Here is a 24869-nt window from a genome sequence, read left to right on the forward strand (position 1 = left end):
TGCTTTGTTTGGCTGTACAAATTTGATGCCTTTTCAAGCTAGTGCTGGAAAATTATTATCAGGTTACCTGTAATTTTGTTTGATGCATTTCTGCCAGGCAGTAGCAATAATCACTGTAATAGTTTTGTTTTCCAAACTTACTTTACTGTTTTTTATTTTTACTGTCAAAGGCAGCACATGGCCAGAAGAGTTAAATACTTTACATTGCAGTGTTATGTATGAGTAAGGGCATGTCATTGTTTATCTTAGGCTTGATCATGAATTTTTTCCAGGCTTTCTGCACTTAATACAAGCTTTTTCTGCAACAAAAGCAATTCTAGGGGGTCAATTCAGGCTGCATGTTAAAATTAGTGCTAGAGATGGGATGAATGTACTATTAAATTTTGCTCACAAAGCTGCCTGTTTTTCTACAAGGCAAGCATGAAACACGAACATTACACTCTCAGGTCATCACCTCAGAAAAAAAATATTTTCATTAATTCTCTTGCTCTTTTGGATCACACAGCAGTAAATAGTGCACTCTATCTTTCTTTGATTTTCATATACAGAAAGGGTGGAGCATTTCTGCATGCTTTGCCATTCAGACATTCCCGTGGTTCTATTTTCAACTCAAAATTTTTGAATTAGTAACAGATGTCCTGATTCTTTTGACAGAAAAGGAATAAAATTTTCTCTGTATTTTCAAAAAATCTTTTTACACTTTTACCGATCATTGAACCCTGAGTCCTACTTTTTGTTACCAGCCTTCTCTGTAAACAGTATCTTATATCACAGAAATTTTGCTGCAGTCAATGGAAACTTATCCTGATAGACATATGATGAGGTGCACCAGAATATATTCAGAATTACTTTAAAATGCAGCTTATGGACCAGTAAGGGGTAACATCGCAGCCTGTTTAGGCATGTTTTGCCTATTTCTTGCCTCAACTTCACTGATGTAAATGAGTATAAGACTTAGTGATGCTGACCCTGAAAACAAGGTATTTCATGCCCATGAAATAAGAAAAATGTGTTAAAGAAAGCAGAAGAAACTGCAGAAACGTGGAGAAGGAGAAAAACCTTACACCAAAATTACAAAGCAGGTAGCCTGGAAAAGAACTGGTATATGTGCATATGTTACTGGTAATGCTGGTCCATTGGCATTAAACATAGAGAAAACTCTTGCACAGCAGAAATCCTAGGGAGTTTTACAGGTCTTGTTCAAAATGGATTTGGGGGTCTTGGATAGCTGTGAGGAAGGAAGGCAGACTTCCGGGTAGGACGAAAGAAAGACTCAAGGGGGAAAATCAAAAGAGAATCAAATTCCAATGTAAGGAATATCCTTTTTGAGGTTTAAGTTGCAACCTGGAGGTTGAATTAAAGGTGGAGCTATTTTGCATTCTTCACAAAGTTTGAGTGTTAGAGTCCTCCTCCTTTCTGCTCCTGAACTGTCTTCATTTCTGTAGTTTAAGTGCAAGTCTCATCCTTTCTTCTTGCTTATTTATTGACGTATATGTACTGGTGATAACACAGACGCTGGCATAAGCTCTCATTCTCCTTAAGCCTTTGTATGTTTTTCTTAATAATAACACAGATTCAATGTATCTTACTTGGATATATAGATCATCCAGCAGTAAGAACTGAAAATAATACAGACTAATATTTTTCTCTAGTGATTTTAAAATATTCAAATGCCAAATAAGTCCTGAAATTCTGGCACACAAAAGGAAGCAAGTACCATGTTGTAAATGTAAAAAGGCACCAACCATTTGAGTATGTAGAATTCCTTCTTTACCTAAAAGTGTATGGAAAAGTATTTGCTAATGCATTATTAAAGAAGCCTGATTTTTTTTCTTCCAAGAATATTGAAAATATTCAATGTATACTTAGGGCCCAATGTGAAACAGATGGAAGAAATACAGAAGCAAACTGCATTGTGCTGTTGTGAAAATACCTCTGGCACGCACTTTAGAATACTTCACATATTTTAAATTTTTGAAGTGCAGTTTTACTTATGAACATTTAAAATTATCTTGAGGAATTATATACCTCAAGCATTGAGACTTTAGAGAAGTGATGTGAAATATAAGTAATTTTTCAAATAATAGAATCTTTTGCCAAAAATGCTTTCCAATCAGAGGAAAATCAAACTTAGTCTTCTCTTTGCTTTCAGACCCCCGGGCTAACTTGCTGGATTTATCTGAAAAGGATTTAAATAAATGCAAAATCTCTTTCTTTTGATGACTCTAAAGTTCTCTTTTTTTTTTTACCTTGGGGCAGGAGGAAAGATGTCACTTGGATGTCAGGAAGCTTTTGAAATTTTCAAGCGGGATCATGCTGACAGTATAACCATTGAGGACAACAAACAGCTTCTGAAGCAGAGGTGGGTGTCATAGGAAAATACAGCTGGGGGAAGACATTTGAGAGTTCATTAGCAGTCTGGGCAGGGACACATAATTTTACACCAGACATCCCAGGCTTCTGCTCAGGACTTGTTACAGACCCTCAGACCCTTCATCTTTTGTTACTTAAGACATTTCATATTCAAAAGGCACCGAGTGGTGATTGAAGAGTAGTCTGGATAGAAATGAAAATAGCATGAGGAATCTTAGTGCATATTTCCACTGCTTTTATTCATCTTCACAGCCATGTTGAGGCAACGTGGCAATGACATTCATGATCAAGAATTATCTAGGGGAAGTAAAATCCCTGGGACTGAATCAATTACTGCAATTTCCATTGTCAAAAATGCTTTATTGACTTCAGCACTGAATTGGATAGTAAGCTAGGAGATGTTTAACATATGCATGTCTGGTGTCCCTAACCTGTTTGCCAAGTGATTTTAGCTTCTTTCTGCCAGTTTTGCATTCACATACAGAAATACTACTTTCATCATCCACATTTGTTTTTATGTTGGCAAAACACTTCATATGTCTGGTGAAAATAGTGATAACGGCAAAACATTAAAAACGTGGATTTTCATACAGATTTTAAACCTCACAAATTAAACCACCGATACTTGTCTATGTTGGTTGGATAGCAGTACTTCTTCACTGTCAGCTTTTCAAGTGTTAACCCTCCTAGTTCTGCAAAAGAAATGCATGGCTTTGAGATTGCAGATGCCAAAAGTGAATCTCTCAATCTATATTCGTAACAAACATTTTCCCTAAGAGTTGCTTGGGGGTATTTTATTTGTTTTCTTCTGTTTGGTTCAGGGAGGTGTTTGTTTGATTGTGGGATGTTGTGGTTTGGTTTGGTTTTTGTGGAGGTTTTTTTTTTTTTTTTTGTTCTGAGGTTTTCTCCTTCTCCAGGTTTCTTCTGCTTTCTTCTGTTTTCTTTAACACAATTTTCTACTTCACAGGCATGGAAGACATTTTTTTTCAGGCACACCAAGTCTTATACTTATTTATTTCAGTAAAATTGATGCAAGAAATTATCTCCACATCTTTGTCATTTACTCAAGTTCTTGCTATTTATCACTTTTCTGAACTGACCTTTTACCAGATCTATACCTCAGCCACCAGAAAGCAAATTGCTAAGGTATTAGATGTATTGTAAGCATTTATCCATGTAAATTGGATATCTAGCAATGCCTTTCTTCTGATCAGTTTATCAGCTCATGCCACAGCACTGCCTCATCACTGCATAAATGATTACACTGCAGTCATTTCTGGTGTTGCTATTCAGTAGAACACTTAATAGTTACAGCATGATAATAAGAGCAACATGGTTCTGAGCCATGCTCTGCCCTTCCTCTAGTCAATCACAATTCTTTCATATTTTTTCTGTATGTTATTACTATGAAGCAAACCAGTATTTCCTTCTGGTTTCAGAATATATAAGAGACAGAGCAGAATCTACTAAGTTCTATGACAGATTTGCTCTCCTTAAAGGACAAAGATTCATACTAATGCCTTGTGTAACCCCTCTCTAATAGGCATCAGCTGATTGATGAAATCAGTGCTAATGTGAATTTTGATACTTTGAAACAGGCAGTTTCCCCTGCCATTTGCAGTCATTTTTAGCAAAGATGCTTAGCTCCAAGTTTACCGAGTTCATTAGAATGGATTTGTATCAAATCCAGTCTGTAATTTGGAATGCAGCCTCTCAACTACTAGTTACACAAAAGCTCTGTTACCCAGCCAGTGTTCAAATTGCACAGGAAGAGGAGTGTGGACACCACATGTTTAAAGGTTACCATAGCTTCCCTTTATATGTAGGCTTCTCTTGTTAATAATTTTGTTTATAGTTGCATAACCACTTCTGTCATACCACAAACAGTGTTTGGTTCACAAATTACTTATTTTTAGCCATCTTATTTTTTCCTTTGGGTATTTTGGGTAGATTTTCTTGGTTTGCTAATTATCATAGAGTCAGAGAATAGGCTGAGTTGGAAGCAATCTTTAACAGGCATTTAGTCAAACCCTGCTGCAATAAGCAGGGATATCTTCAACTAGATCTTTGCTCAGAGCAAAGTCAAGATTGACTTTGAATGTTTCCAGGCATGGGGCATCCTCTGGACAACCTGTTCCATTGTTTTAGCACTCTCATTGTAAAATATTTCTCTCTTAGACCTAGTCTAAATCTACCCTAAAGCACTACACCTTGTCCTATCACAACAACCCCTGCTAAAACATTTGTCCCCATCTTTCTTATAATCTCCATTTAAATATTGAAATGCTGTAGTAAGATCATCCTGGAGCCTTCTCTTCTCCAGACTGAATAAGTCCAGCTCTCTCAGTCTGCCTTCCTAAGAGAGGTGTTCCAGCCCTCTGATGATTTTTGGGGCTCTGCTCTGGACCCACTTCAACAGGTCCAGAGCAGGGACCTGTGCTCCAGAACTGGACACAGTGGTGTTGAACACATTGAGTGCTGGTAGCTTGGTGTGCTGCTGCACTTTGAGCTCTGGTTGGCAGGAGCCCAAGGCAAGAGGCCTTGAACTGGCACTGACCCTTCACATAACAAGGATACCAGGGACCTGGTGGTTCCAGCCAGGTGGACAGACACTTAGAGACACGTAGGAACCCATGCCTGAGGATGAAGGACAGAGACTTTAATGCTTTTAGACTGTGAGAGTATAAAAATCCAGGGTTTCCTTTGTTCAGAGTCTCTCCTCAGAGGCACCAGCTTAAGCTGTTATTCTGCTGTTGCATCATGATTAAATTATTTTAAGGACCCAAACATCTGAGTCTGTGCTATGGGAACCTCGGGGTTGAGCCAGTAAGGAAACATTGTCTAACTGCGTGTGGTGAGTGCAGGGAGTCTAGCAGTTCACTTGTTGGCTCACTCGCTGAAAAGGGGCTTTGGTCCTAGCTCAGGTGGTGAGAGTATAACTCATTTTGACTAAGGACAGGGTTAATTTTTTTGTAGTAGCCTTGAGGGAGCAGGGCCTGGAGTCATGTGGGTGTAGCCAAGACCCTATTGTTATGCAATGCCATGCAATGTCATGGCCGGGGCCAGAAGAAAAGGATAACCTAACCCTCTCTCATTTCAGAAAAGAGCATTCCTTTTCCCTCCGGAGAAGTGTGGCAGACAGAATGGTGGGGTAACGCTGGTCCCAACTGAAGGGAGCACTTTGGGTGGCATGGCTGTGGTTGGGTCAAGTTCCAAACTTTCTCTTTTGCACACTTTTGTTATGAATATTGTTGCTGTTACTATTCATTTTCTTATTTCATTGCTGTTTCCAGTAATTTGTTCTCTCAAATGATAGCCTATGCCTTTTGTGCTTCCAATTAGACAGGGATGAAGTGGAAGTGTGTTTTTTTTTCAGTGGGACTCCTAAATCAGAAAATACCATTCCTAAACCATTCTGGCCCAATCCCTACACAGGCAGCATCACTAAATTCTTCCTAGGTATATCTTCTTCCTACTCTTCCATTTGTGCTTCTACTGCCTGTGCATTTCCTCCTTGCTTTACTTTAGATTGATTTCCAGATCTCAACTCAGTCATGCTGGTCTCTTGCCTTCCTTGCTTGATTTCTTGCTCCTGGGGGATTTGAGTTTTTGCAGTTCATGGAAAACATTCTAAAAGACCTACTAGCTTTTGTTCTATACCTTTGTCCCTGAAGGCAGTTTTCCAGGGGATCTTATTGACTAACTCCTTGAAGAGCTGGAAGTTTGCTTTCCTAAAGCTCGGAGCCTAACTTTACTCTTCCCTTGACCCATATCCCTCCGGACTGTGAACTCCACCAACGCATGACCACAGCAGCCCAGGCTGCCTCCAATCTTGATGTCTCCAATTAGCTCATTACTTCGGTGACCTAGAGGCCCAGTATCGTGTGCCTCTGGTAAGGCTGTCTATTACCTTGCTTAAGAAGTTATCCTCCATGCAGTCCAGGAGTCTCTTTGATTGCCTACTGCTTGCCATGCTACTTTTTCAGCAAATGCTGACCTGTTTGAAGTCTTCCAGGTGGACAAAAGCCAGTAAACACAATGCCTTCGTCAGCTGAAGCATGAAGGCCTCATAAATAGGCTCCCCTTGGTCAGGCATCCTGTAGTAGATGCCAACTCAGCTCCCTTTGTTGCCTCAGTCTCTGATTCCTGCCCATCAGCAATCAGCCTGCTCAGATAACTGTTGTTCAGAGACAGCTCCTCACAGTCTGCTCCTTGATTTAGAGAGCACCCTTTCTCCTTACTTGTCTCTTCAGACAATCTGTAGCCACTGGTAGGCAAACTCAAGTTATGGGATTTGCCCTACCAAGTTTCAGTAATGGCAACTAGATCACAGTTTTCCACCAGTGTGGTGCCTTCCAGCTTCTTCTGTCTGTTCCCCATGCAGCATGCATTGGTACAAAGGCACCTCAGCTGTTGGCCACTCCATCTTCTTAGATCTCAACTTAATTCCTTTGTAGTATTTCCTTGGTGTTCCCCCATTGGCTCCTACTGCCTCAGGAGCCACTGGCACATCTCAGTAAGACATCAAGTGCATTATATCATTCTTATAGTCATTGAATGGTGAACTGTCAGTGAGCCTTGGAAGTTTCACTGTGAAGGTCACAACTGTTGCATGGCCTGTGAAATTATTCACATAGATGTGACTATACATAGCCATACCTATAAAATATAGATGTATTTTTTCTGTAACTACTGGTGTAAAAATGATCAAAGGCAGTCAACTAATTAAATACTGAAAAGCATTTGTTTTGTTAAATATATATATATATAAGAAAAAATCTGGTTTTGAATAAAGCTTTTCAACTCCTACTTCAGAGCTCTTCACAGGTGCAGTAGCTTATACTGTAACTCAGTAATGTCTCTGAATTTAAAAAGTGGGAAAACTGATATAGTCAAAGATAATTCAAGTGAAACAAAATTGATTCAATTTGCCTTCAAGTTGCCTATGGGAAGTGCCTTTTAAGATAGAAAATGTGATCTTCTACAGCTTTGCAGCAATTCTTTTTTATTTTTCTTCCATGCATTAATAACTGCTTCCTTGCTTAAAAGAAACCACCCTGTGTTGATACCCAGACAGAATCAGATTTGTGCAATTTTGAACTTTCTATACCTGACTTCCAGAGAAGTTAATATTATCCTATTTCTTAATGCAATCATGTTCTCTTAGGATTGTTTCTCTGAAGAGGAGAAAAATGCATCCCATTTTCTGGTGAAATATGCTACCAAGAAATCTTTACCAGTTGTGCCACTCCAATGTATTGCATACTGCACAAAGCTTCTAAATCCCATCTTAGACAATATTTCCAGTAGTAAAATTCTACTGAGCTTATAGATGAGATGTAAATCTAGTTTCCTTTTTGTTGTTCTCCATTGGTTTTTCCCATTTTCTTCTTTCCTACTTTTCTGGTTTTTAGCTGGTTAACAGTTAACTTGTTTTTTCAGCACCTATGGGCAAGTTTCATGGAAAGGATGTTTCACTTGGGTCACTTGTTGTTGTAATTTCTAATAATTAAAAACAAGTGAATACTCATTTAATTCACTGAATGTCTCTCTCATTAGACAAGCTCTGAGTTTGTCTTAGCTTACATGATGAGTTAGAGATTTGTTTTCCAAGATGTTTATATTTTAATTACTGCCATTTGCATTCAAAGAGTGAAAACTTTGCCAAAAATGCTTTTTCCACTAAAATTAGTGGCTAAATTCGCTCCGGGGTTTCATTGTGCAGTATTTATCTTGTCGGTAATACAAGCCATGATTTGGCAATTTCAGCCTTTTCTGTTGAGTGGTTTCCATATAAGATATACATGACGTTTTTTCAGCTAACAATATAATTGTTCAGTCATCACTATGCATATCACCTTAATGCTAGATAATGTCACCCTTTTTTTAATAAAGTATTGAAAATAGCTTTGTCCCATTCAATATTAAAGTCTTGTGTATTTACCCGACTTATTTTGTTTGACAAGGATTCATAGTCACAGATGGAATCTGTTGAAATGTCATAAATTCATGCCAAATTTCAGTTTATGTTACTGTGCTGGTTTATAAACTATGGTGTTTGAACAACAGATGCACAACCTGTTCGACTGTTGGCAGTAACCTGTGAATAAAGGATGGAGAAATATCTGGCTTCAAGTTTTCCAGATAAATCATTCTGTGAACATAAATCAGAGTCAACAGCCAACATGAGATTTGTCTCAGGAATTAATAAGTAATAAGTAAGGATGAAATACTATGGGACCTGAAGGAAAGAAGGAGAGAGGTACTTAAGGGCTTCTTTCCTTTGATATTTATGCAATCCTTAATGCCTGCTTGCGGCTCTAAGTTATCCCAGTCGAAAAAGCTTTTCTAAAGTCTAACAGAAGCTTCAATGGCTTCCACCTTTTTTATGTAAGAAAGAGTAAGTGTCCAGGAACTCTCCAGCTTCAGCCATTTAGCCTTGTGGAATTCAGCCTTGAAAGCATATGTTTGTGAGCAGATACCCAAGTAGGAACTTGAAATTCTAACTTGTTCCAGTCTTGTGAAGAAATTAACTTATTGAGAAGGGGAAATTTTTCACATCCCACCTTTGTAGGGAGAAGCCATATTTGTTTAATTTGTTTTGATATTTTTTGAGTTAGACAGAAGTATAATTTGTGGATTTCTTCAGTTTCTTTTTCTAGATCAAGACTCTTCTAGATAGTTTATCTTAGACCAGATAATCTCTCCTAATGGAAAATTGTTTCCAGTTAGTTCTACTTACAAATGACAAAAATGAAAAACTAGTACTGAGTAATTCTGTATTTTATTGTGATAAGCTTCTGGAACTATTTGTTTTTTAGAATAATTCTGTATCATTATGCTTGCATTGACAGGTTTGATGAAGCTAAATGTCTTGGAGAGAAATTAAATGAAGTGAGAAATAAAATAAGTGAGTACATTTTAACTTCAATTTACCTTCAGCTGATGAAATCACAGAATTCAAATATATGGGAGGAGATTCTAGTTTCTAAAAGAAAAAAGTCAGTGCATTGCTAAGACTTCCAATAAGGTAATCTGTAAGCTGATGATAGCAGTAATAATTTTTTGTACAAATTTTGATTATTTCAAAGAGCGTAATGTAAAAACCAGTTCCTTTCTTTATTTGACAGGATATCTGAAATTTATCAAAAAAGAGAAGTTAAGGTATGAGCATGGGATTTTAAATTTTATTTTGGAATGAAAGGATCCAAAACCATAATTTGAAAAATTCATATCTATGGATTAAGGATTGTATTTATTCAAAAATGTATATGACTTCCAATAAAACACTACCCCTCTGCACTTTGTACAGATTAATTAGAGCTGTTTTGAGGAGTGCCTCAGTTTGGTGGGGAGTTTCATCTTTTTTTCTTCTAAGGCCCCAACAGTACATGGTTCGTATCCAATTTCAGGTTGTTTAATGTCAAAAATCACTCACAGATATATTCAACCCCAAGGCAGGTCATATTTGATCCTCTTAGCAGTCTTTGATATGTTCCTAGATGATTTTGGAGTTCTGTGGATTCCAAATCACTCCAATTGACTCCAATCCTGGAGGCTGTCCAGGATTTGTCAGATGTTAGACAGTCTTTTCTGTCCCTGAAGTGCTTGGAGATAAGGTCCATGTCCTCCATTTTGCACGTTCAGGTGAGCCATGTCTCTTCCACCTTTCAGATGCAGACTGTGAGGGACCAGATTGAAAAGTAATCTGACATCCAGGGCAAGTGGTGTAGATCTTGCTCTTATTTTCTATCTCCTCCTTCTTTAGATGGCGCCAAAATAGACATGGACAATGAAGTCATTATCATCATTTCAAGTCTTAGAATAGCAGTTGACTTCTGGGAAAGGACAAATATCTCACAAGACAGCTGTCAAGTGCTCTGTACTTACACCATAGCCATGATTATATTCTCTGTGGTCATGAATTATAATTATTGCCAGATTCCCCTCCCAGTCACCTTTGGGTTTACCACAAGTCCCTCAGAGATATTATGCTGTATATTTAAATTATGTCAGGTATGTGGAAAACCTCAGCCATGTTGGCAAAGTGTTTTCAAACCACAGCACAACTGATGTTTGGAATAGATCCAAAAGCAGACGCATCAGGTGCTGAGCCTTCCTGCAGGAGTTTTCTGAACACTCGGTTATTTCTGTAAGGCATGACACTAGAATTCACCTGTCTTCTTTCAGTAGGTTAATTTGCCTCTGTCAGGCTGGCCAAAACATAAATGTCAGTACAGAACCTGTGCGTAGGTATTCATAGATTGACCCATGCAAGAAGAATTTCAGTATCTACCTCACAACTATGGGTTTCTGCAGTGTCCATATAAACTCACTTAACTCCTGCCAAGTAGGCTTTTTACTGTGGCAAACTTGGAAAAACAAGTGAAACATACCGTGGAGGACTCTTTTTCCTCTTCTACTATCTTGAAGTCCACATTGTCCTGCATTCCTTCTGTCTCTTAGATTTGCTTATCTATTTATACCCAAGAAATTCCTTAGCCTAAATAAGGTGTAGCCAAAAGTCAGCCCTGACTGCCAAGCTTCTTTCTCTTATGGAAGTTGAAATTCATTTTAGAGCAGGAACAGTGAACACCAGCAATAAGCAGCTACACACAAGCACATCTTTCTCAGTATCTGGGGTTGCAACTGTGCTGCTTGAAGAGAGGAGCCTAGCAGCCACCCTAAGTGCATCTTTTTCCTGAGGGAGAACAAATGTTTGGAGGGCATGGGAGACAGTAAAAGGTGCAGTGGAACACAGGCCAGTCCTGAAGGTACCACTTGCAGTGTCATGTTAGGACAAGACTTGTGTGATCTCTAAGTCCCTTGAGATTTGAATCTATCAGAAATAATGTAACAATGCAATGTAGACATCATCTCTCAAGAGTGTTTCCATGGATTGCTGCAAAATCTAGAACAAACTCTTGGTTTGGTTTGCTGTGTGTTTTTCCTCAGTAAGTTAGGCAAAACTTCTGATAGCTATAGTGCAGTAGAGTATGATTTAGCTGCAATTAAAAACATCTGTTTAAAACTTGCTTTTGGTTAAGTTCTTCAGTGTTAACATTGAAACAGTGGAGTATATCTGGGAAACATGAGTGATACAACAACAGTATATGTAAACTAAAAAACCAAGCTGATGCCTTGAGCAAAGCAAGCAGCCATGTAACAAATCAGTAGCCCTGCACTGAGCTTGACAATGCTTACATGCCTCCTGTAGGAAATTGTAATAGGTTGTCGACCATATGAATGCTGCAAATGTCCTTTAAGAATCAAGCTAGAAATGTCTCCAAAGTTTCTCCAAAGAAAAATTGCACAAAGCATATTTTGGTCTTGTTTTGGTATATAAGTGTAGCTACAAGTGAAGCGTTTTCAAATTAAAAATTAATTTCCTTACTCTCTTTTTATTTTGGTAGCAAAATGGGGAAATAGTATTTTCATTCAGTTTTTGCTCTAGTTCTATTGTATAAGCAAGAAATTCTATCCATGTTGTATCCATGTATAGCTATCTATATCCTAATCGATGCAGATTATGCAGGTGTAACTACTTTGTGGATGGTTTTTATGCACTGATGTCTGAGGCTTAAAAGTGATCATACTGTAAATTCCTTTCTTCAGTTCTTTCTGTATAACACTCTGCAGCATGTGAAAATTAGCACTCTGGCTAATACAAATATTAGATTTTATTAATCTGTCTTTTTTGTCCTGTCTATGTTCTTTGTTTAGAACATATTTGTTAATGTATCTACCTGTCAGCATCTCCTAAGAAGTATTCAAATTTTGTATCCAGTTCAGGTTAGTCAATTCAACTGCACTACCTTATACATTTGAACAGCCTAAAAACCTTTTTTTCAGTTAAGTCTGTTTCATCACAGAAGTCATACTCAAAGGATCATTAAAGATGCTAAGTTTACTAACCTGCCAAATTTTTACTTAAAATGTGGTACAATAAATAAGAGTCATCTGCAGCCTGCAACTAGATCTTTAATTTACTTTTATTGTTGTTTTGGTTTCCTTAAGCATTCCTGGCTGCCTTGTTGTGCACAATCAAAAACAGATCCCATCAATATCAGTTTGCATTATTTCTAAGTTACTCTTAATAGTATAAAGCTAAAAACCACAGAGGCCATAATAATCCATTTCATGCAGTCTGATTATATTTTGAGATAGTGACAGCAGCATCTGGCTGTAACTTTTATGTCATAAATACTTTGACTTTGGAAATATTAGTGTTTTGCAGTGAAAAGTACACACAATACTCCAATTCCTTCTCAATTAAACTAGCATTTCAAAAACATCAGGAAATTAGGGCTGTAAAAATAAATTTGTGCTAGGATTTTCTTGGTAGGCTTTTGTAGATGTACTGCTTGCACAAAAAGATTAAGGAAAACCATGTCTAGATGTAAGGTGGATTTCAAGTGTGGAATAACTATAATATCAGAAATGAGACGCTGTGACCAGCATCTCTCTTTGCTAGTATACCACTTAGTCCTGGATTCTGTCTCCTTTTATGTTTAATAGCAGTACAGGGATTTTTAAATTTTTTTATGAAAAATAATGCATCTTAGATTTGTTATTATGCTTACTTTTCACAATGACTTCCTAGAAGCAAGAGGATGAATTTTATTGAGGATGAAAATTGTCTTTTTCTGATACTTGAGGGAAAAAAAAGGAAAAAAAAGAGGGGAGTGTTTCTAAGTCAGGGTAATTTTAGTAGCACTGTTTGCTGCATTATGACACTAAACTCTGTATAGGCACAAATAAAGGAGCCAAGGGCTTTGGTGCAAGCATTGAGGGGCAATTCTTTTTTCAAGTTATTGCATAAATACCCCATAAAAAGCAGAGAAATTGTATAGATTTTGAAGATGTAGACATGCCTGGATTTGTTTGAATTAACTATTCAGAATTGTTTACATATGGCTGGAGAATGGACCCAATGACTGGGCTTTAAAAGACAAATACAAAAAACCAACATAAGTGAAACTGGAAAAAAATAACTGAGAGGTCAGGAAATAATGAGAACTCTGTAACCCATGTAGGAGAAGTGGAAAGTGGGCCAGCACTGACACAAAGTACATTTTTGCCTTTCTAGTCCAACATTAAGAACTTTCAAAGTATATATTTTGCTAGCTACAAAAAAAAAAAAAGGTTTCTTTTCTTGGGAAAAAAAAAGTGCTGTGTGACTGCATGTGTTTTTGTACTGTATTATTTTCAGAGTTAAGGGCTCTAACAAGAACTGTAAATCCTTTTGGTATTACTGAAGACAGTGAAGGAAATTTAATGCTGAAGCCTATGATTTTATTTCAGAATAGTGAAGAAAATGTCTCATTGCAAAAATGTGAGTGATTGTCCTAGCACAGTGTGGTGAGTCAACCTCAGCTGACTATCCAGCAGCTTCCTCACATCCCTTCCTCAAAAGAAGAGGGGGGAGAAGTAGGAAGAAAAAGGTTGTGGGTTGAGATAAAGATGGCGACATGGCTTAACAACTACCAAGTGAAACAGATTGAAGTCAGGGAAAATTAGTTTAATTTATTGTCAATTAAACTAGATCTGCATGGTGAGAAGCAAAGACAAAACCTCTGAAATAAAAACTTCTCCCCTTATCAGGGCTAGCAGGAGGGTTTGTTTTTTTCTAGGGCGCTGCTATGGACAAGGTGGTTTTACACAATTGCTGCAAACATTCTGTGTCAAAGTACTCTGACAGTAAGGACTACTCTATATCTGAACCAACTGTAAAGCCTTAAATAACAAAAAAGACCCAACTGCTACTACATTAATCAAAGAGTAAGTTTGGGAACTACAGCTTCTATTTTCAGTGTAATTAAACTGATACATTGATTCAGAATTTCACCACCAAAGAAAGTTTCCTATGTGCAAGAATGTGCTGTGTGTTAGAAGCCTTTAAGAGTAGTAAAGATTTCCATTTCACTCCTATAAATGTCTGACTGTTTTGGGTTATTTTTACCACTATTAGATTCAGTTTTTTCCTAAAGGGAAAAAAACATACTCAATGGTATTTAATGCCCAGAGGGAAGCAGCTGTTGTTTTTAGTCTGTCCAGAAATCAGCTAACATTATGATTAAAGCTGGAAGAGGAAGGACAAACTCATGTGGGAGTAATAACTGTGTGAGGAAACAGGCACTCTCGGAATGAAAAAGGGTAGGTGGGTGGATTACGTGCACATGATGTTGACGGTGCATCTATACCCACAGGAATGCTGAGCTGTTGCACTGCTCTGCCTCATTTCAGGTTTAGATTTTTGTGCACAAGATCATAGAATACCAAGGCAAATTATAATCTTTAGTGACAGCAGGTTCTAGTACTGCAAAGAAAGGTTACTGAAGAGTTCTCATTTAATTTGCTTGCAAATTATTCAAATACTGTTCATATGTATCACAGTTAATGGCATGATGTGCTGAATGGTAAGGATGGAGGAGAGCGAGGACAAGGCATATCAGTGCTCAGAGATAATATTGGTTCTGATTCACTAACTTGGATGTCACACTGTTATTTCTGTGAATGCACAGTAGATGTTAAACCTACTCCAAACCTAATTAATATAAACCCAGAATTTTTATTCACCTTTTTTTCTTTGTGCAAGATTCTATGTATGTGTACATAAAAATCAGTCTTGATACTGTCACTCTTCCTCCCCATCTTGATGAGCCAAGCAGACCTACATTACACTCCAAAGTAAAAATATTTCATGCAAGGGTTTTCTTTACACCATGAATGTATTTTCTTTACACCTACACAACTTTATGAAGGGCACTGATAGCAGCATTTTTGCACAGAGAGAAAGATAAATAAGACAGACAAAGTTAAGGTTTTTTAGGGAGAGATGGTCTGAGAGGACTCTGTGGTGTACATCTGCATTGTTGTAGCTTCACTGTGGGCAATTACTTGGAAAAAGAAGAATCAGCTAGTTAAGAACTAGAATACCAAGTCTGATACTAGGAATGCTACATATAGTTTAAGCCATGATTATATGAGCTGAAAGAATTGAGTGAAGTCATGCAAATAGCATTTTTAAAACTTTTGCTGAGGAAGTATTTGTACTTTGGAAGGATGGGATTTCTCTGTTAAAGAAAAGTTCTGTGCTTTACATGGAACCTAGATGAAATGAAAAAGCTGTGATGATTTGCTAGATGAAGAGAAAACCTATCAAAATCTATGCACTGCTTTCTTAAAGCTTAACAGTATTGGTAGTATTATCTATTTCTTTACAGTAATATAAATGTTCTGAGTTACAGATATTAACTTACTGGACAGTGTTTCAGCTGTGAATGAAGTGAGGCTACAATAAGAGAGAAATTACTGTGCTTTGAAATGCATTCCATTCTTCAGTGTAATATTCTGAGATACTTATTCTTTTATGGAAATAAACACTGTGACTTCCTAGCTGCTGATTTAATTCACTGTTCTAGTGTAATTCCAGAAACTATCAAGTAGTTATGAAAACTTACATGTGCTGAGCAAATTTTACTGGAAATGACTAGTGTAGAAGAAAAATGGCAAGACTTGGTTTAAAAAGGGATTGGGAAACTTCAAGAAGAAAGGTTACATTCCACAAAAAAATATGGTTCAAATGAGATGCAAACAACTCATAACTAAATATATTCTGTATGCAGATTTAATGAGCAGATAGGTCAATAATGTCATTCCACAGCATTTCATTTTTCAGGTAGCTTGTATTCTCAGCAGAGACCTTTAAAGTCCATGGAACTTGAAATCTTCAAGTCCTCACTAAGGAAAAACTCTAGCTGAGGTCAGTTTGAGTTCTACTTGTGTATGGATTGAAAAGAAGATTCTGAAAAGATTTCCACATTTATGTTTATTGTTTTTTTTAGTTGATCAAGGGCATCAAACATTAGCTATAGATTCATAGAATCATTGAATGGTTTGAATTGGAAGAGACCTTAGGGGTCATTAGTTCCAACTCTCCTGCCATGGGCAGGGTCACCTTCCACTTGAACAGGTTGCTCTGAGCCCTATCCCATCCAGTGCAAATGGGCACTTGGTGCAGCACATGCTGTGCAGCTCATTCAGCACATTCTCTATCAGGTGTACTGAGGGTGCCTTCTTCAAAGCCAGTTCAGAGTCAGGCTGCATGTACCATGATTTATGTGTCCAACATCCCTAGCTGGAGTGCTCAGTACCTGAGAAATTGCAGATGAACAGCCAGATCAGTGATCTAGAAGAAGCTGAAACAGGAGTTTATTATGAGAAGTAGGAGATTTGACAAAAACACATCAACATAGACTGGAAGCTCTCTGAGCAAAAAAGCCGTCCTGCCTGCTGCTTCTGTCCTGCACTGGGATATATGGAAAATGAAAGCTTCAATACACATAGTTTCCACTGATTTCTTTTCTCCTGGAACACTCCCTGTCCGTTACAGATGTCCTCTGTCACTTAATAGAGACAGTCTTGGTATCAGGACACAAGTTGTATCAGAAAATAGTACACAAACATTATTTCTTCCATACTTCATCTCAGGTGTGTAACTATGCTTCTCAGGTGTGTAACTCTGTTGCTTATTCCTGAGTGATGTGGCTTATACCTAGCATAACAAAGCACATTATGTCTGCAAAACCTGCAGCCATCTGCAAGAAAAACAGAAGAGAAAACAGGCCATGGGGACAAACAGTCCCCTAGATGTAATTTCCCAGCTGGGATGTTATTCAGTGTGGCCCAGTGCCTAGAAGCCCCAGTCTGTTTCTGATCTGCAGGTCAGTTTCAAAGCAGTTTTGTAATAAACAAGGCATGTGTATGTGTCTACCAAAAATAGCAGTAGCTGTTAAAGCTGAAGCCATTCAGCATGGCTGACACAGTCTTCAGAATCTTTCTCTTTAATTTCTTGGCCCAATTGTTTGGCAACTTAATGCTGAAAAAAACTAAGTTCCTATGTGTGTTTGTGTTGGATAAATATCTAAGTTTCATGCTATTATGACAGCAGTTTTGAAATCTATTTTTTTAAATGTTTCATTTTGATTTTTGGAGGCAAGGAATTGAAAACACAGAAAAACAGCTGAGTTTCTAAAGATATTATTTTCTTAAGTACTTTGCCACCATCTGCGGTTTCTTCTTTGTTAGAAATGTAATTTACTTTGTTTTGTAGGATGCTATATCTTCTTTTTCTGTTTGGTTACAAATCCTTCCATTTTACATATTTCCTGCTTTCCATGATGAAATATATCTCACTTTCATCCTGATTCTGTTCAGGTTCTTTTTCTACCACTTCAAGCATGATTTCTATGGCCTAGTTAACCATAGATCTGTAAAGCATAATCTAAAATGGTGTGGTCTTTCACAGTGTCTTCTGGAAGATCTCTCAAAGTGCTGTAAAGCAGAATAGATGTCATGACTTTCACACAGGCCTGGCAGGTAGCTACCATATGGTAACTGGTTACTATCCTCTTGGGGCAGACTCAATGCTATAATGGACCTTTCCACAGCCTATTTTCTTGTCCTTTGAGCATCCAGTTGGATCATAATATAAAACAGAGAGATGAAATGTATTTTTCTTTCTTGCTAGAACTCCAGTGAAAGGTTCATGTTAATGATTTTTTTTTCTTTGCTTTTTCACTGTATTCATAGAGTAATCCATTAACTACCTTGTTTGTAATCAACAAATCATATTTTGATTCACGTGAAAATTTTTTTAGAATCTCAAAATCTCTGCCAAGTGAGCAAGGCTTAAGTTGTCTTGAAGTAGTGCAGTTATGTTTGCTGAGTGTAATTTTAAAGAACCTAAGACTAGGTAATTTATAATATAAAAGATAAAGCAATAAAAAGGCATGGGGTGCAAAAAGGGCAAAGAAAAGAATCAAACCCTACTCAATTTATCTTCATTGAAATCACAAGAACTCTTCCTTTCAGGAAAGGAAATGAAATCTTGAAAACAGAAAAGAAACTGTTACAAACACTTGGAACATTTCTGTTTGTGTTACAAACAGAAAATGAAGTGTTGCAAACACACAAATAAAATAAAATAAAATATAAAATTTTTAAAAATTTTTGAAATGGAGGAACTAGAAGGAAATGGATAGGGATGAAATGAAGTGCAGTGAAAAGGATCAAAACTTGCTGAAACTATTCTCACTGAAATTGCAAAAATCAGGAAACGAAATCAAAGGAAAAGATGGAAGAGATAGATAAAATGAAATGCCTAATGGAAAAAAAAAAATCTTCAACAAAGGGAAAGCAAGAAAAAGGCTTGAGATGCCATGAAGTACAGGGAAATGAGCAAAACATTGTTTAAAAATTCCTCATATAAACACAAGATTTAATTTCCGAAACTGTATATTTCAGGAAAAATTACTTGACAAAAAAGAAATCAATTTCTTCGCAGATATATGATTTGACATGGTCCTCTGATTTTGAGATTTCAGTAAAGGTTAACTGGGACAAGTTTTGGACTTTTCCACTGAATTTCATGGCCTGCCATGCAATCTGATTGTTTCCACTTAAGTGAGAATTTTTTTTTTTTAATTAGGCAGGTCATTTCATCAATATCCTCACCTATATTTTGTCTGCCTTTCTTCCCTGGATTTGGGACTTCAGTACCATCAATTTTGAAAATTCTTTGACCTTTTCAAAACACATAATTTCATCCCAGTCCATCTGCTTTTAGTCACTTAATTTCCAAATTATCTGGTTTTTTTTCAATTGCATTTAATTTGATCCTATCTCCTTTCCAGAGTGTTTGTAATGCTTTCTTTTCTATTTTGGTCCATATCCTTGCACTTCATGGCATCCCATGTCTTTTTATTGTTTTCCCTTTGGTGACAATTTTAAAATTTTTTAGATTAGACAGGTCATTTCATTCAATTATTTTCCTCCTGTCTTTTCTGTCTTCCTATTTTATTTTTTTTCCTCCTGATTTGACAACTTCAGTGAGGTTAGTTTTGGCAAGTTTTGGTATTTTTCACAGCCCTCAATTTCATCCTGGTCTGTTTCACTGTTGGCTCTCTATTTCCAAATTTTCTTTTTTTTTTCAGTTGCATTTTATTTCATCATATCTCCTTTCCTGTGTGTTTGTAATTTTTCCTCTTGAAATTAACCTTACTGAAATCCCAGAAGCTGGAAATGAAGTCAAATGAAAAGACAACAGAATATATCCATAAACTACATGTCTATGAAAAAAATTCACCAAAGGGAAAGCAATGAAATTGCATGGGATGCTATGATTTGCAGGTAATGGATAGAGGCTTGCTGGATTGTTCCCCTTTGAAATTGCAATATTTCATTTATTTTTTGCAAAGGAAGAATTTTCTTTTGTCACTCATGCGCCAGGGTCGGGGCAGGAACAGACGAGAGGCAGGATCGTAGCAAAGGTGAGGAAGGACTTTATTCAAAAGAACCGCGCAGTTTTTATAGAGTGGTACGATAGATTCTATTCTATTGGCTAACTAACAGAAACATCTTTCTCACACACTGTCCTCGAGAGGAACCGAAAAACAAGGTAGAAAAACAGCACCTGCAAATTGTTTATAGTCAACAGATTATCACATCTTTCCAGCTCCCTAAAATTTTTCACAAGCTGCTGTGAGAAACGCTTGCCGTTTCTCTCTCCCTGTCCCATGGCATCCACATTCTTTCCATAAAAGGAATTTAAATCTTGAAATCAGAGAATTAATTTAACCAATACTCTGGAAAGGAGATATGTTCAAAGGCATTTTGGTTTTTTTAAGCCTTTCCCTAATTTTGTCAGAAAAAATGACTATTTTCTTAGGCATAGATACCCAGCATGTGAGTTTTTTCACTGTGTAAGGTATGGATGGAGCAATGTTGTTTTATTGCCATGGTCCCCTTGGCATACCTCTTCCTGTGCACTGTTCCTGATCTCTGGACTTTCAAGTTTTCTCTACCTTAACCCTAAGCATAACCCTAACCCCAATGAAAACTGTAAAATTGGGCTTATTGTTAGGCTGATATGTCCAGCCTGTGGGTGGTGCAGGCTCTCTCCCTTCAGAGATACACCTATGTTTTTGGCAGCTGTGCCAGAGCTGTCTGTTCTGCTGCTGCTGCAACACAGTCCTGCTTTGGCCATTTTCAGAAAAGAGAGAAGGACACATGTCATTGCTCTGTCTTCCTCATTCCTTAGCTGGTGTAGGACTTATCTGATCTGGTGTAAATGAGGCTGGTAAGAGAACCAGGCAGTTCTAGTAGCTTTGCTGAGGCCTTTTAATTTTTTCTGCTCCTCCTTAAAAGGAGAGGATACCATCTTTGGTAATATAAAGTAGTCTTTGCAGCAGCACTCAGCAAACCTATTTCAGAAAGCAGAAGTCTTTCAGCTTCAGGGGGCAATGCATATGATAATGGCAATGCTAAATATTGTCTTGTTTCAGGGTTGCTTGCATATGTTTGTTTTTACTTTCAAACAATAGGCAATGCCCCAGGGTTACAGTACACATTCTTAATGGGTCCTCAGAATGAGAAAACATGATTTGTCAAATGACTTATTCAGAAAATACCAAACGGAATGAACTCATTTGAACAGCTCTATTATGCTCCCCTGGTGTGCTATTCTTTTAACAGAAGAACCTTATTAGTGTAACAGTCACTCCAGGCCCAAGATGTTAATGTTTTCTTTGGCTCTAAGTTGGAATGTACATATGTAGGAATCATTTTCATTTTCTAATTATTACAAATGATGTTCTGTTCTTTACAAACGGAACTATTTTCAGGGGAAAAAGTTACGGTCAGGAAGAAACCAAGTAAACATTTTTTACTTAAGGTTTCTCTAGAATAACTAAAACTAATTGACCAGGCTCATTGGATTTAATCAAGCCATGACTATAAACTTGGAAAAATATTCAGTAACATATTTCTGCCTGCAAGCTGTCTTCTGACTGAAAATAGGTAGTCATTGCTAGATTGCTACACTGAATTTTGCTGTTTTATTAGGCTATTTATTAGGTTATAGTATGTTCTTATGTCAATCTATTAAATTTGCTCTATCAAAGAAAAAATTCTAGGTGATAGTTGATGCTATATTATGAGGGGGGGGGGGGGTGTGTTAAATCCTGCAATCTTTTGTACAAAAATTTTTCCTTGATCATAGAATCACAGAATATACTGACTTGGAAGGGACCCATCAGGATTATTGAGACCAACTCCTGGCCCTGCACAGGACAACCCCAAGAGTGACATCATGTGGCTAACAGCATTGTCCAAATGCTTCTTAAAATCTGTGAGGTTTGAGGCTGTGACTGCTTCTCTGGGGAGCCTGTTTCAGTGCCCAATCACCCTCTGGGTGAAGAACCTTTCCCTGATATCCAACCTAAACCTCTCCCAGTGCTGTGTCCGATAATCCCAGGGCATGCTTGGCCCTCCTGGCTGCCAGGGCACTGCTGACTCATGTTCAAGTTACCATAGACCGAGAGCCAAGATCCCATTCTCCAGCACTGCTCTCCAGCCTCTCATTCCCTACTCTGTACAGACAGCCAGGTTTGCCCCACACCAGGTACGGAATCCAGCACCTTCCCTTGTTGAACTTCATCTCGTGGGTGATTGCCCATCTCTCTAATTTGTCAAGGTCTCTCTACAAGGCCTCTCTGCCCTCAAGGGAGTCAATAGCTCATCCCAATTTAGTGTCATCAGTAAACGTAGTATTCCCTCAAGTGCTGCATCCAAGTCTTTAGTATTGGATGGCCAGACATTTTAACAGTGAAAAATCAAACCTTCAAATTTTAGAGAAGTAAATCTCTGCTTATTCGAAGTAGTACTGTCCAAGAGTGACATTCCTTCCTGAGCACAGAAAGAGAAATGCTTCATAGTATCTCATGGTTTGTTTACATGTCTAGACAGCATTCATGCAGACTTGTAGCATAGGCACATAGACCTACACATACTAGAAGACAATAGCTGGTTTTTTTCTAATCAAACTAGTTCCTAAATCATGTGATGTCACTACAGTTGGTTGTGAATGTTGCAGAAGGAATGCAACCAACAGCAAATAGCTGTAATACTAAGATTTTTTCATGCACTTTATTTAAGGCTGTGGGAAAATGACTGTTCAGAGCTGATTATATCGTTATACCACTTATATATAATCAGGTTGTGTTTTAAATTGCTGAGCAATTCAAGAAGCAGTCTTGGGCTTATCAAGCCCAAGTGATTATATGTTGCATCTTCACAGGAAGCTATTTCAGATTTTACTGGGTTGCTAGTATGTGTCTGATATTCAAGGAGTCTCTTCTCAAAGGTTTGGTAGATGTATTACAAGTAAATGTGAATAAAAAAATGTGTCATACACTCATTCTTACTCTGACTTGTTTCCATTACCCTGAAATGTTTCTCTGCATGGCCTCAAAACATGGCAGCATATCTAATCAGCTTCAGCTGATTAGTAATTTTTTAAAATTTATTTTATTTTTAATTTTGTGTCATATCTGTCGGATTCTTAACATCAGTCTGTCTCATCTGACCAGAAGTTACACAGCACTATGTGCTCAATGCCAGGACAATTCCTTGGGTAAGAGTAAAATTTTAAGTTTCTGAAACTGAAGTATATAGTGAGCCCTGGAACTCAGTATTTAATTTTATGTTGGACAGCTCTGGCCAGAAAAAATGTCACAAAATGAGACTGGGCATCAAATTGTTGCATAGAAATTACAAAGCCATGAAGGCAGGAAAAACAGAAAATAACCATGTTCATCTGTAACTCGGATATAGTCACTCTCTGCCTAAAATATTAACTTAGACCAGTGTATTATTACCAGAAAACTTGTTGGGGGCAAAATCCTTTGGTTTTGACTTTGCTTGTTTGTGCTTTTAAGAACCCTTTATTTATTTTTCATCCTTCTTAAATTTGTATATTTGAAAATGTGAAAAGGATAGGAGCTGTATACAAAGCTATTTCTCTTTTTTCCTTATTCTTTTTCTTCACCTTAATTTCTAAGAAATAATCAAGCGATAAGTGGCATTTAATCATATAAGCATCCAGAGCACTAAATTCACAGATTATGGCTCATTATCCTTATGGCATTGCTTTTCAGTCATGCTTTTTGGACCAGTTTAATATTTAATTCATGAACAAATAGATGTGATAAACAACAGAACGATGGTTTCCAGATGTGCTTCATTTCTGTTTCTTTCCTAGCATATGAAGATAAACAGAATATTTGTTCACTTTGGACAATACCTAAAATAGCACCCTGGCATCTAAGACACAGCTTAAGTGAAATTTAGGTACCGAAATTTAGGAGAGCTACCCAGGAAAAACAAAACTAGATAAATCTCCCCCCAAAAACTGTTCTCTTATTTCCTGCATGCAACAAAGTGCCATTGCTACAGCACATACAGAAGTACTACTTTATTGGCTGAGCTGCCTATCCACTCCCTATGAAGTATCCAGACATAGCTTCTGCTGAAGTCCCTTGGAGTGTGCTTGCTGCTATATATTCATGCTTGGCTAAAAATGCCTGGTCAGAAATAAGTGGTGACAGCCAACATGGGTCATGAAAGTAAAGGTCCAAGCATTTGTTTTTAAATTCAGAAAGCATTGGTTCTGATTTCCAATTTCAAGGAGATCCTGAGCTGCAGTCCAGAGCAGTTTTATGTTGGTTATCCTAAATGTCCCGGTGTTGCGCAACTGGATTTTTAGGAAAAGTGTTGAAGAGTTTCCTTGAGAAGGCTTCCATAATTAAGACCTATGTAGCCTATGACAGTTTGTCCTTAGAGGAAGATAGAAGTCCAGAATTATGTCAGCAGGAAAATAAAGTCAGTTTCTGTATAATTTTGCTGTTTAACCCTATCAGATTTTTTTTTTGTTTTTTTAGCAGTCAGAATGTATGAAAGACTATTAGAAAAAAAATGTGGGATGTGGGATAAACGATGCTGTGGAAATGCAGGCCAAACAATAAACAAGAATGTCCTTCAGTCATAAAGTGTAAGTCATCATCTTGTGAGAGGACAAAAGTAATCTGGCCAGAATTAACAAGAACATGAAGAAAAAGGGGAGGAGACTTAATATGGAGGTTAGAAGTAAATGCATAGAAATGGGTCTGGAGTTTAGAGGACTGTATATTGAGTAGCTCAATGAACCACAAGATGATTGAGTCCAACGTTTAACCAATCACAATCTCTTCAACTAGACCATAGCACTAAGTGCCATGTTCAGTTTTTTCTTGAATGCTTCCAGGGATGGTGACTCCACCACCTCCCTGGACATTCCATCCCAATGCCTGCACACCCTTTCAGTGAAGAAATTCTTTCTGGGAAGTCAAGTACATTGTCATCCTATAGCAATGACTGGCAGAGACTGTTATGTCATAAGCTTTCTGTCTGTAAATTTGATCGTGCTTGAAGGTATTAAATGTGTCAATAAAACCTATTATTGTCTCAACTGAGTACGGCAAGGAAGGGAATATGCCCCAGTTAGATATTTTAAATAGTAATCTCAATATGTGCAGTATCCTACATCGTAGTAAAATGTATCCATTTGAATCTGGGGTATTTAAATTCCAAGGAAGGAGATTGTGTAGTCTATATTA

General features: G+C 37.5%; 1 protein-coding gene across 1 annotated transcript in view; it reads left to right on the forward strand.

Moving 5' to 3' along the window:
* KIF6 (kinesin family member 6) overlaps positions 1–24869 on the forward strand; it is a 155524-nt gene that overhangs the window by 93708 nt on the left and 36947 nt on the right. Inside the window, exons 14-15 of the mRNA XM_059841246.1 lie at positions 2260–2362; positions 9228–9283. Of these exons, the coding sequence (XP_059697229.1) occupies positions 2260–2362; positions 9228–9283 (159 nt within the window). The remainder of the gene's footprint in view (positions 1–2259; positions 2363–9227; positions 9284–24869) is intronic.

Source organism: Haemorhous mexicanus, chromosome 3 (genome assembly GCF_027477595.1).
Source record: "Haemorhous mexicanus isolate bHaeMex1 chromosome 3, bHaeMex1.pri, whole genome shotgun sequence".
Taxonomy (NCBI): Eukaryota; Metazoa; Chordata; class Aves; order Passeriformes; family Fringillidae; genus Haemorhous; species Haemorhous mexicanus.